Source organism: Protopterus annectens, chromosome 3.part0, assembly GCF_019279795.1.
Source record: "Protopterus annectens isolate FY-2018-M chromosome 3.part0, PAN1.0, whole genome shotgun sequence".
Classification (NCBI taxonomy): domain Eukaryota; kingdom Metazoa; phylum Chordata; order Ceratodontiformes; family Protopteridae; genus Protopterus; species Protopterus annectens.
In genome coordinates, this window is record NC_056731.1 from 316,733,580 (window position 1) to 316,747,159 (window position 13,580).

Here is a 13,580-nt window from a genome sequence, read left to right on the forward strand (position 1 = left end):
ACAACTGCTTTTATTAAAAATCATACTGGAAGTAGAGATGAAGCATCTCTGCTTCTTCCACATAGTTAAATATAGTTGAATCAAATTGAACTGTTCCATTCTAAGAAAAGAATAGCGTGTATAACAGTTAAACGGTAGTTCTCATGGTGTGTATGAATAATTAAGGCTTTTTAAGGTCATTATAGTTTACTGTTAAACGTCATACTAGCAATTATCTTGTAAATAAACGATGACTTGCCTGGTATAGGCATGGCTACAGGTATGATGCCACATTCAGGAAAACAAAAGCAGTCGTGTAACGGGGGGGGGGGGGGGGGGTGAAGCAGCGGGAGTACACGACTTAGAAATACAAATGTTCTGCCAAGTTACTGAGCGTGTCTCTGTTTGTGTTGGTGGGCTGAGGGCAATTTACGTGCAGTTCCAAACGTCTTGGTTAGGATGCTGAATGATATGATACCATCAGGAGTACTAGCAGTAGTAACAGGTGCTTGTCTGAGGTCATAGGCGTCGGTGTCGCACTTTATTAGTCCTTCTGCACACCTCCATAGTAAAAATTGACTAGGAGTTGGACTCCCGGTTTCATCAATTACTTTCAACTCCTGTGCCTTTTTTCTGTTTCACCCACATTTCCCGCGTCCTGGAATGTCTCGGCCAGGAGCCATTAACTAACCCGTAAACCATCTCTACGCACAGTTAAATATACAAAAGTAAGAGGGCAGTATCCAATGGGAAGAGTTTGCCAGACACTAAAGTTAATCGGGGTAGACAAGCTGCACACCAAAAGGGCTAAACACCGAAGAGGCTTGCGTATGCGTGTATTTATTTTTGGCTTCGCTCGCCCCCGCTGTTGGCTGGAAACTAGCGACAAGCAAGTAGACAGCGTTGTACACAAGCAAGTCAACAAGCTGTTAACCGCTTTCTCCTTACTTTATGTATTTATCTAAGTCAAGGATAACTTCGCGGAGCACCGGTGAACATTTCTGGACAATACCTGATATTTGTCTACGTGTTTGTTTCACCTGATTATCTGGCGTATGTGACTTTAACGCATGGAATATTAAAGAAAAGACGGGGACCTGGAAAGCGGTCATTGTAAGCTACAAAGGAAGGAGCATAATCAAAGGACCTTCAAAAGCCATGGAGTCCGGTCAGAGTGGCCATTTATTAACAGAGAAGCCTCCCACGGGGTAGGAATTCACACTGAAATATCCAGTGTTATTGGGGGTGGGGGGGGGCTCTTAGAGTCAGCTGTCATTTTGTGGTGGCGCTTTTCAGTGTATAATTTCTCAGCTAGTGAATGACTTCCTATTAAAACTTGGTATTTTTTTACTTTCTGAAGTGATGACGGGGGCAAGAAATGAACTGAATGCCTTTTCAGACCTGTTGCAGGCTAGTTGTTGGGGGCTTTGAATTGTGCTTCTGGTTTCCCCGGTAACACAGTGCTAGCGGACTGCATGTTGAGTATTGATATCACAGCTGTCTTGGGCCGTTCAGGCTGTATATTGTCTGTGGGAGCACGCTGAACATCTGCTGTCTTTGGCGTCATACCTTTTTTGCCTTTCTTCACAGAAACGTGTAGCACCCTTCAAGTTGGCAGTTGTGCTTGCTTGATCAAACTTAAGAGCGGAAGCGCAAAAAAAAAAAAAAAAAAACCACGGGGAGTGTAATCACCGTGTTGGCAGACTCAGTTCAGAAGTAATACTAGACACAGTGTAGAATATTGTCTTCTTCATGGAAACAATATTTTTGAGAGCTTGACTGAGTGATCTATCAAATAGAATATGGCCGATGTGTGTGTGCTTGCTGTTAATTGTAAAAACGTGCAAAATGACAAACTTACTAAGCAAATTCTACTTGTTTGTGCCAATGTGTGTCTTGTGCCTGTGTGTGTGTGTGTTTAGGGGTTTTGTTTTTGTTTTACCATTTTCAGGTCCCTTTTGCTTCATAATGTGTCATGGTTTTAGGAATTAGTGCAACTTTGTGTGTTCTGCTACAGTACGTGTACCTTATTTGAGCATACGTTAACTTTATTTCACACTCAGGAGACATAACACCGACTGTGTGCCACTTAATCTTTCGTTTTCTGTTTTCTGCATTTCTGTTTTCATAGCAGGAGATTTACCTATGTAAATCATTAGACAGAAAACCGAGTCACAAAGATAACCCAGGAAAGTAGGATAGACGGCTCTAACTCCTACAAAAGACCTGTCACTACTGGTGCACTCAAGGGTTAAGTCCTTGGGCCATTCTTCTTCTTCTTGTTAAGGATTTATGGCTGACCAGGTTTGCAGATGACTATAAACTTAGTTCCTCATAAACTCTCCAGAGGACACCAAAATCATGCAAGAGGGCTTTCTCAAGCAAATAGCTGGTGTCATAAGCATGGACTAAAATTAAATGGTAAAAAATCTATCATAGTCTGCTTTGGTATGCATGACATACCCTGTATCTATTGCATTGACCGCACACTTCTGAAATTGATCTGTTAGTTTTCTGGGATTATATGTGGGCAACAAACTGTTCATTGTTTACCATCTGTCCACTGTTGAAAGAAAATCTTTTTACATTGAGCAGTGTATTAGTAAGGGTATGTATGGTGTCTAGGTCCAGGGATGCCACTGTATTTGGCACTTATTAGGCTAATCACTGAATATAATGCCCCCTTCTGTATGTACCTGTCCAAATACGTAACACAGCCTAAATGACCACAACACTTTTTCACCAAGAAAATCAAGGGCTTAAATCATAAAAACTACACTGACCATCTCAAAGTTTTGTCCCTTTTCTCAGTATCATACATGCAACTGAGGGGCGAGCACAAACTTTCATACAGTGCCTCAACAAATTCTGTCCTCTACTGCACATCTGCAAGTTCAGTGGTGGCATAAATGCCCACTCAAGAGGTCTTAATCTCTTCTGTAACATAAATAGAATGTGTTGTAGGGATAGATATGTATCACAGAGAATACCACTTCTTTGGAATACTTAACACAACCTGAATGACCACAATGCTTTCTTATCCTACAGTGGATCTCATCCTTACACCTAGATGACATACCTTTCCACTTAAAGCAGAATATTTCCCTTACCCTTTTCAGATATAATCTGGGTGAATGGGTGGGAAACCACAAATTTACCCCTGGTTTAGCACCCTTGTCTGTTATGGGTGGGGTAACATGCAAATGCTTTGCTTGCTTTGGGTTATTCATACTTAAATTACAAGGGCAAAAAATGTCATGGGAATGCAGGACTATGCTTCTAAAGATCCTCATGCATCAATAGCCTAGTAAGTACCTATGAAATACCCCGAGCCCTCTGTTCTCTGTCTTGCAAAGGCAAAATCATGGACAGAACTAGAGTGGTCAGTAAAGGACTTTCAGGCTTTCTACTGGTTTATGGCTTCATCCATGTGTGTACTTTGATAATGAGATATGGCAGTCATTCAAGAACGTGTTGTGGACATTCTAAGGGATGGAAGTCCTGATTGGTGCACTATAAATGATTGGTGAATTGAAATATATTTGTACATTTGATAGCTATATAATGGCACAGAATGCAGCTTACAGTGCAGCTTCTCAAAGATTAATTTAAATCTAGAAGGAAAGACCTACTTTACGATATGGTCAGGTTATAAGGAATTTACTGTGTCTTTATGACATTGTGATCATGTGTACATTGTAAAGTTTTATTTGCAAAGAGAATATGTTGTGCAGCACTTGACTCAACAATTGGAACATCCACAAAGGTTCTTTACAAAAATAATACAGGGCATAAAAACAATGTCCTATGCGGATCGCCTCAAAGACCTATCTCTCTGCTCAGTCTACTATAGACTATTTATAGGTAGGGTTACCACCTGTCCCTCTTTGTGAGGGACAGTCCCACTTTGGGCAGTTTTGTCCTGCGAAAAAAACTAAAAAATTGCAAATGTCCTGAGATTTTAAGACAAAATATATTTCTTAACTTTTCTTAAATAATTGCATAAAACAATTATTTTGTATCTGAAACACAAATATTATATGAAATAACATAAACATTACAAATGCTACAAAAATAAGCTTTTATTTTGGGAAAAAAAGTGAAGTTCTGTCCTTTGCACTGGTCGTGGGTATGTTTCGTCCTGCAAAATCTCACATTTCTACAAAAAATTTCCCACTTTGGGCATTTGAAAAGGTGGCAACCCTAAACGAACTATGCCTGGATTACAAGGCATCCCGGAGCCCGCTCTGATAAACCATTTGCACATCCACAAAACAAACGGCATCAGAACTACTATATCCACAGGCCTAAAGTTTGCTTGCAACATAAATAGGACATGTAAAAAAACACACCTTCCTTACTAGAGGCTTCAGTCCACCAGGAAAACTGCAATTAATTGTAAAACACTTGTAGTCCAAAAAATGGTAGGTAGTTCCAGTGTAAAAAAACTCTTCTTTATTCAACCACAGACGTATAAGCGCTTTCACAGATAATTTCTGCTTCTTCAAATACAAATGCATGCTGTCTACTGTGTAACTTATATACCTTGAACCAACTAATTAAGTCACAATCATCTTAAAGAAACATCCTTCATTAAGTAAAAACATTCAGTCCTTCATTGTGTAAACTTACTTAATCATGGATGTTTCTTTAAGATGATTGTGACTTAATTTATCTGTGAAAGCGCTTATACGTCTGTGGTTGAATAAAGAAGAGTTTTTTACACTGGAACTACCTGCCATATTTTGGACTGTAAATAGGATACATACATATCTCAGAGAATTCCCGTTTTCTGAAATATACTCCCCATTCATGTAAGCACAACATTAACCATTGGATGGGAAATTGGAAATTCACACCTAGTCTGGTGCCTGTGTCTCTGATGGACTGAGGTAGAAAGTAAATCATGTTATAACCAAAAATCATCTGTATGTAAATATCTAAAATTATAGGTGCATACTAGGCTAATGACACTAGGGCCTTTATAATGCAACTTTGAACCTGTAATAGCTGAACATCACAGTATTTTTTTTGGTACAGTATGTTGAACATATACTTGTGGGGAAAGTAAATAATGTGTTTGTTCAAATAGGCTCTGTGGTGACCCTTGAAGTCTTACAATCCCAGTAAATAATGTGTTTGCTACCGAGTAATAAAACCAAGTTTGTGGTTCCTTTTTAATGCCATTTGTGGCATCCTTGTTTACATGTGCCATAAATGGATTCTATGTTTCAAATAAATGTCAGATTGGAAATGACAGCATGTATGCACTTTGAATAAGAGCAGCAGGATCTGGAATGAGATTTAGAAAGCAAGAATCTATGCAGAACTCTTTTGCAAGTACTGAGCTTGGTGAAACATATTTTTTTGGTGTCAGGAGTGAACAAAATCTTTTATTTGCATCTGTGGACCTTTATTTCAAACACTTTGGTCATACCATTTGTTGCTGTACTGTTTTGTGGTATAGTGGTGTTTTTGAGTAATTCAAAAATAATGCCACCTGTAGTACTTTTCTCTTTTTCCTGATTATTATCACTTCACATAAACTGTATCTTTGTAGTTGCAATAATAGTATAAAAATGTAACCCTTTAAAATATGTTAGTAGAAATCTAGCTGTTGCAGCTCTATTCTGGTAATGCTAACTCTGGTGTTGGTTACAAATTGTAGATGAAATATCTCATACTAAATTGAGCCAGTGGAAAAGTTCTAATGCTCGAAACTGCTCTTTCAATGTGAGACCACAAAAAAGTGAAAGCATTTTATTTGTCTTCTGAGATAACTGTTGCAAGTGCCACTTGGGTATTTGGGGCGTTTTGCTACCTTTCCCACAGAATACACACATTTACATGTTTAATTTTACATCTATTATTGTCTTCATACAACAGTCATTTTGGGGATTTTTTTTGGTGATATGTGATATTTCAAATAATTTTCCTTAACCTTGTATTCCTGCTGACATTGACCAAAGTACCATTTGTTACTTGAAATCTCTGTTCTCAAAGTAATCTGTATTTATCATACTTCTAAATCTTACCACCTTCAGTTAAATTTAAATGCTGTATGCAAACTCTTTTGTTAGTCAGGGTTGTGGTTAGTCCAGTTGTTGCATCCACTTCACAGAAGACTCTATTTTTGGTTCAGTAATATAGGACTTCTTTTGTGTTAAAAAAGTTACGATACCAAGGACCCAGTGATGTACAGAAAATGAGCAACATCTTCTAATTACAGTTAAGAATCATCCAGGAATCTGTTGTTGAAAGATGGTTACAGTGCTGTACTTGTGTCTTTTGCTGTCATTCATGTAGTTAAGGCAGCAGATTTCCTAACTCTCCATGATCCAGCGTGAGTCAATCATTTATTACTGCTCAGGTTTGCTTAAGAATGCTGAATGGCAGCTTGGAGGAGTGTACAAGGTGATGTATGGTCAGCTGAGACAGAGCTTTAAGTGATGTATAATGCATGTGGAAAGAGTACATAAGTTTGAGAGAGAGAGAATAAGGTGAAAAAGTCAGAATGCTCAACTGTCGTCTTAATGAAGAGCAGTTAAAGCATTGTGAATTTTGGACTGATAATGTTTACATTAGTTCTCTTGTGATGAACACTTACTGTTTGCATATATTTAATACTGGAAAACAGGTATAATGTATATTTGGGGAAGGGTTGACATAACATCATCATTTGCTATCGAATGGTGCACACATTTAGAAAAGCACCACAAAAAAAAACAAACACATGCAAAATAAGATGTGATTACTTATTGCATCCTTAGTATAAATAACAGTAAACTTTTAATCTGTTGTATTCCACATCACATTTTATTGCGCTAGTTGGCATTGCACTGTTTTTTTTTCTTTCTTTTTGTGTTTTTGTTAGCTGTGTTAACATGTCCTTTTCTGTGCAGAAATATGTACTGCAGAGAAAGAGATCAATATTTCTCTTTTTATGCTGACTTGTGCATTTGCATGCTTCACATGTTGGTTCAGTAGGGTGGCTGGCATTCAAATAAGACACTTATTCTAAAAGGTTTACCGCTGATGATAAGTACTGCAGAAAGCCTTTGAAGTGACAACCACACAGTAGATATAGGTGATAAAGTCTTGCATTGTGCTGTAGTAACAAACCTGTAACGTGTGCTAAAATGATTTTCTATTAAGTCTTAGTAATAACATGTTGTCCCTTACTGTTCTTTACTACTCTTCCAGAAGAACATAGCATTTTTATTGTTTAAAAATATGCTGCTCTGTTATATACAGTTTGTTTTTACTGTTTCATATTTACAATGAGAGTATTCATTTTTGTATCTGCATTGGTCTCTTCAGATGTGTGCTCTGTGTACCTTGTTTCACTATGCTGTACAAGTGCAGTTTTGCTAATCAACAGCAAGTACTATATTTTGCTTCCCTACAATCAACAGTGTTTGTAAGAGTGTTTTCTTATTCTATAAGCATTGCTGACTACAGTTTTCTGTTGGAGTATTTTTTATTCAACAGTAAACTGCAGTCAGCAGTGCTTGTAAGAGTATTTTGTTATTCAGTAGCAAACTGTAGTCAGCAATGCTTATAAAAGTATGTTTTATTCAGCAACAAACTGTGGTATGTTGCTTCCCAACAATCAAAAGCTTGAGAGAAAGCAATACGTTTTTAAAACAAAACAAAACAAAAACAGGCACTGAAAATTCCAAAGTAGTCCATTAACACATGGGGTAAGCCTGAAGTAAATTGAGAGCAACTAGTTATAACATAGGATCCCTGGGGGGTTCAGAATGGTGACATTTTATATTCAGATGGTAATGAAGCACAGCACACGATATCGATTTGGTTTATCTGACTTGTTACAGTTAACAAAAAAAGTCCTGTGTATCCTTTATACCACATCACCTGACAAAACAAAACTATGGAGGGCCCAACACATAACCAGTGGTAGCACCTTCAATCTCCCCAGAGTAACAAATAAATTAAAAACTCTAATCTGTATGGAGAAAGAGTCTTGGTTCATATGTTTATGTGTTGGTAGATGTAATCTATCCATTTGCCTCTTTTGCTGGAGTATCATAGTGATAGGCCATGGCTATCTTTCGTTTAAAAACACTGGACCTGCTAAAGAGATACTTTTAGATGCCTAGCACCTAGGGTATGAACCACTACAAATTGATGACTAAATGCAATAGCAGTGATTGAATTGTTTCTAACAGGGAAGGCTATCTTTACCATAAACTTGCATTTTTAAAAGTACTGTATTTCATTTTTTCTGTTACCTAATTATTTCACTGAATAGTGTGCTGTGTGTCTCTCTGCAGTTATTTCCCCACTCACCCTCCCTGTTCTTGTCTTGGTGTTAGTGTTGGTGGCTCTGGAATTGCCCGCCCCTCCTGTAAGTCTGTATTTGAACACTCCTCTTGGGTCCATCTCATTTGCTGACTTAACAGAGTACAGTGAGATCATATTCTGAGTCTAGTGTTCACTCTACTTAATACAGAGAGAAGATTTGAGAAGGCCAACCCACTTAGGTTCTTCCTTCCTCTCTCCTTGCACTTTACTAACAAAAAAAAATTGCATTTTATTCATCTGCTTTTACTGTATTTGTGTTTCCTCCTACTTTATTTTGCTTTTGCCTCTTCTTAAAAGTACTCAATTTTATTTATTCTGCTGCATTTATTACTGCTTGGTAGTAGCCTCATTAAATTGTAACTTTCATTCTAAGTCTTTTGGTTTAAGCACTTTGGCTTCATACCAGTTGTTTTACATTAAGAAGGTTTGTGGTCTGCACTGTTGTGGTAGAACAGGTAGCTTACATCCTTCTAAGCTGGGAATTGCTGATTGAAGGCTCAGTGTCTGCTATTCTAAAAGTGTATTAGTTCTGGTTTAAGCCCTTGGGATTCAGGCCAGTTATTATACATTAAGAAGGTTTGTGGTCTGCACTCTTATGGGAGGAGAGGCTGGATTCTGCCCTTCTGAGCTGGGAATTTCTGGTCACAGGCTTATTGTGCCTGCTTATTTGAACTGTTTCTTTCTGAATTGGTGCGCCTTGTTGCTTAGACCAGATTCAGGCCTGCTGAATCTAGCTTTGTTTGTAAAACTTGAGCACTGATCCAGGCCATCTTTTTTTGGAGAAGGTTCCCCTGCACCCTAGTGGCAGGAGTGTCTGATTGAAGAATGCTGGAACAGGGCTCAGGTTTGAGCTTTTTTCTGATTAATTGGGTAACTTGTTTAAATCGGTTGTTTGTTTTATATATATATATATATATATATATATATATATGTTGTGTCTTTCGGCTTTTCCCAGTTAGGGGTTGCCACAGCGGAACTCCGGTCCAGTAATGATTGGCAGTAGATTTTTACGTGCCGAGTTGCCAGCCCTGATGCACAACCTTCAACGAAGGTACACCCGTTCACGCATGTCTCCACACAGAAGACGCTCTAGCTGAGAATCAAACAGGACAATGTCTTACTGTGAGGTGACAATGCTACCGCAGCCGATATATATATATATATATATATATAAATTACACTTTATTCATCTGCTTTTACTGTATTTGTGTTTCTATCTACTTTATTACTAGGGGCATTGACTACAACTCTGATCTGAGATATATAACAATAAGTATCCTTTATTATTCATTTAAAGTGTTTTTTTGATTGTATCTGCTTTATTTTCTGAAAAAAAAATACTTGTTTCCCGCCTTTCTAAGCTAGTATAGTCCAGTTTTCAGGTTAGTGCTGAATTCAGGGCTGTGTTACAAATCTCTGTGTTTGCCCATACCTTACTTGGAGAGAAGGAAGTTTCTCTGTTCACCTGTGAAAGAGGGGAGCTTTGCGCAGCCTATCTGTCCCTGGAGGAGTGGTTTCAGCCCAGAAATTAGTAGTTTATTGGCAATTTTATGCTAATTTCTATCTATTTCATTTCCCTGCTATAAAAAAACTGCATTTGCCCGGTTATGCGAGCCGGGCAGCGCCGGTTAGCTAGGGTATAACTATTCCCGGCTCCTCTTCAATTTTTCCCTTGGAACTAGACAAACTTTCAACTTAAGCACTCAAGCCATTCATTTCTCAGCCCTGCACTTGCTCAAAACTCATAGCAAGTACTTATAAACCCTAGCACTAGACCCCCCCCCTATACTGTACAGAAGGACAAGGCTCTCTATTCAACCTTACCAGCCAGTCAGTAAAACAGTTCACTGTACCTATCCAGGCATGTCCAAAGGGCAGTTTCAGGTGTACTCTCCAGTCCAGCTGGTGAATTTGGGCATTTTGAGGCAATGTTACAACTGCCTCATGTTCACAGACAACCCTCTCCTCCTATCACCAAACACTAATACATGCGAGAGATGCAGTTTTACAGCCAAACTGGAGGCTACGCTCTCTCAGCCTAAGACTGGATCATACAGTCAAGAGGAGAAGGGAAATACTTGCATCACACCACCAGTCTCACATAAACCCATTAAACCAGCACCGGCAAAAAACACACATAAATACATGAAAACATACTCGGAAGCTCTAAATAAAAATCTGCAAAAGCAGCAGAGACCTCCAAGGCAGACATCAAAGCAACCTCCACCCCCCAACACAAACCATGAAACACATACTTCACAAAGCTAGTGTGTCATGCAATCACAGCCCTTAAGGCAAAATAACATACCCAACATACTAGTAATGGGTGACTCTATAGTCAGGCACACTGACGCCCCACTCACTAGGCTGAATAAGGAGAAGGTTACTGTTAGCTGCTGTCAGGTGCCAGGATCCACCACATAATTCAAGCACTCAGGTCACTCCAGAACAAGTACAAATATGAATCTGTCATTGTCCATGTTGGTGTGAATGACCTGAGCCGTACCTCCCTGGACTACATGAAAAGAGGCATGGAAGAGCTCTGTGATCACGTAGCCCAGGCCGGTATGACCCTGACCCTGAGTAGCATCTTGCCCTCACCAAGAATGATACCACGGTATGAAGAAAAAATTGTCAATTTCAGAAATTGGCTAAGTTTCTGGTGTCATTCAAAGGGGATCCAATGTCTGTCTGCCTGGGATGACATGCTCGACAAGCCATGCTGCTTCGCTAGAGACGGCTTGCACCTGTCACCCTTAGGCTTTTGAATACTGGCCAAGACTCTTGCCACCCCCATAGTGCCTTTTTTAGGCAAGGCTCAAAAGACAAACCCACTGCCATAAATAGCACAAGTAACAAAAAACTGAGGGTAATGCTACTCAGTGCCAGAAGTCTAAACCTCAAAATGCACGCACTCGAGGCACTCCTCAGTATGGAGAAAATCGATATATGTGCAGTAACAGAAACCTGGTTTAAGGCTCCAGAGTGCACCCCAGCACTACCAGGCTACAACTCATACCATATGTTTCGGCCACAGAACCCGGACCGAAATACAAAAGTCGGGGGTGAATCCATATTCATCAAGGATACCCACACCTCCAGGTTAGTGACACAGCATGATGCTTCAGAGATCATCCACGTGCAACTAACAATGGGCAAAACTGCAATTCAAATTGTAGCTTGCTACAGATCACCCACCATGTCCCAGGACCCCCGTTCCGCATTTCTGGAAACACTGGGAAACATAATGGCCCTACCAAACACCCTAATATTGGGTGATTTCAATTACCCAAACATTAACTGGGAGAACTACTCAAGTACTAACTCCCTTGCCCAACATTTCCTAAAATTTATAAACTCAAACACTCTGGATCAGCTGGTCAACACTCCCACCAGAGGTGACAACATATTGGACCTGGTCATCACCAACATGGGCGAGCGGTGTTCCACACTGGAGGTCAACCCCTCACTGGTTAGATCTGACCATAAACAAATCACTTTGGATATCCACATCCCACCCCCGGACAAGGAAACCATCATGAAAAACATTTCAAAAGCAAACTTCACATTACTTAAGACCGAGGTGGAAAGTTTCAAAGCCCCCATGCTAAAGGATAATGCTGTCCAAGCTGCAAAATCCTTTACTAATGCATCCTACGGGCACCTACAAGAATGCATGGATCGTGCTATCCCAAGCAAAACCAAGACTCACTCCTCCAAGAAAAGGAAACCAGTCTGGTGGACCCCTGCCATAAACAAGCTATACAACAGAAGGAGAAAACTAGTACAGAAAAGAGTAAAATCCCAAGAAGGGAAGACATCCCTGATCAATATCAGCAAGAAACTACGATCCCTCATAAATTAATCCAAGACGAGCTTTGAAAGAAAAATTGCCAAGGACTCCAAAGATAACCACAAGGCATTCTTTAGCTATGTCAAGAATCTAAGTGGTAATGCTCAGATCTGCTTGGAGTTAGTGAAAAATGGCACAGAATACACTGAACCGACCGATATCGCCAACATTCTGGCAGGCGGCAGTGCAAACTTCACCCCCCTCTCACCCCCAAAAGGGCCCATAACCATACTAGAAGAATGTAGGAACCCCTGAAGTCACAGACACTCAGGTTAAAACAGCCCTCTCCAAAGCCAAAAACACAGCATCAGTGGGACCGGACGGTGTCCCAGGCTGTGTCCTATACAAGCTCAAAGATGAACTAACCCATCACCTAAATACACTGTTCAAACTCAGCCTCTCCACAGGCTACGTTCCCATAAAGTGATGCACAGCAACGGTTATTCCATTCCACAAAGGTGGAGCCACAACAGACCCCCGGGAACTATCGCCCTATAAGTGTGACTAGCTTGGTCTGCAAGGCTATGGAGCTCATCATCATGGAACTCATTAACAGAGATGTTGGGAACCTCCAAACACTGGACTCTACCCAGTTCGGATTTGTTAAGGGCAGATCATGCCTCCTAAACCTGGTGTACGTCTTTGAGACAGTTACCAAGGCTACAGATGAGGGAAAGGTGGTACACACAGCCTACCTAGACTTCGCAAAGGCCTTCGACACCATTCCCCATTCTGGTATTATAGACAAGCTCACCAGCCTGAACACAAACCCCTATGTCACAAGATGGGTTGTCAACTGGCTCATGCATGGAACCCACATGGTGAAAGTTGCAGGAGCTAGGTCTGACTCTAAACCAGTTACAAGTGGCATTCCCCAGAGTTCAGTCCTAGGACCCCTCCTGTTCAGCATATACTTCTCAGAGGTACAGGCAAGCACAGGAGGACTATGGCTCCTAGGGGCTATAACTGACTCTCAGGCTGACACGGACATCCTCCAAAAGGGTCTCCGGCTGACACAGACATTCTCCAAAAGGGTCTGACTGAGACTGATACCTGGTGTCAAAATCATGGCCTCAAGCTAAATGCCAAAAAGTGCATAGTCATCCCCTTTGGAAAAAACAAAGTACCCACAAACTACCACATAGGTGGTAGTCCCATAAATATGGAAAACGTAATAAGGGATCTGGGGACCCAAGTAGATAGTAATGTCTCCTTTGATAATCACATTGCCAAAGTGGTTAGAAAATCCTTTTATGTGGCCCACCTAATCACAAAAGGATTCACATCCAGATCAAAAGAGGTCATTGTGCCCCTCTACTCATCACTCATCAGACCCATCATAGCGTACAATGCCCCATTTGGGATGTACCTTGCAAGACACCTCCAACAGCTTGAAAGACCACAGACGTACCTCACCAAG

General features: G+C 40.3%; 1 protein-coding gene across 2 annotated transcripts in view; it reads left to right on the plus strand.

The window, feature by feature from the left end:
- Positions 1-348: 348 nt before the first annotated feature.
- COBL (cordon-bleu WH2 repeat protein) overlaps positions 349-13,580 on the plus strand; it is a 1,839,636-nt gene continuing 1,826,404 nt past the window's right edge. For both annotated transcript variants that reach the window (XM_044064790.1, XM_044064791.1), the window contains exon 1: positions 349-1,187. In XM_044064790.1, the coding sequence (XP_043920725.1) occupies positions 1,138-1,187 (50 nt within the window). In that variant the 5' untranslated portion in view covers positions 349-1,137. The remainder of the gene's footprint in view (positions 1,188-13,580) is intronic.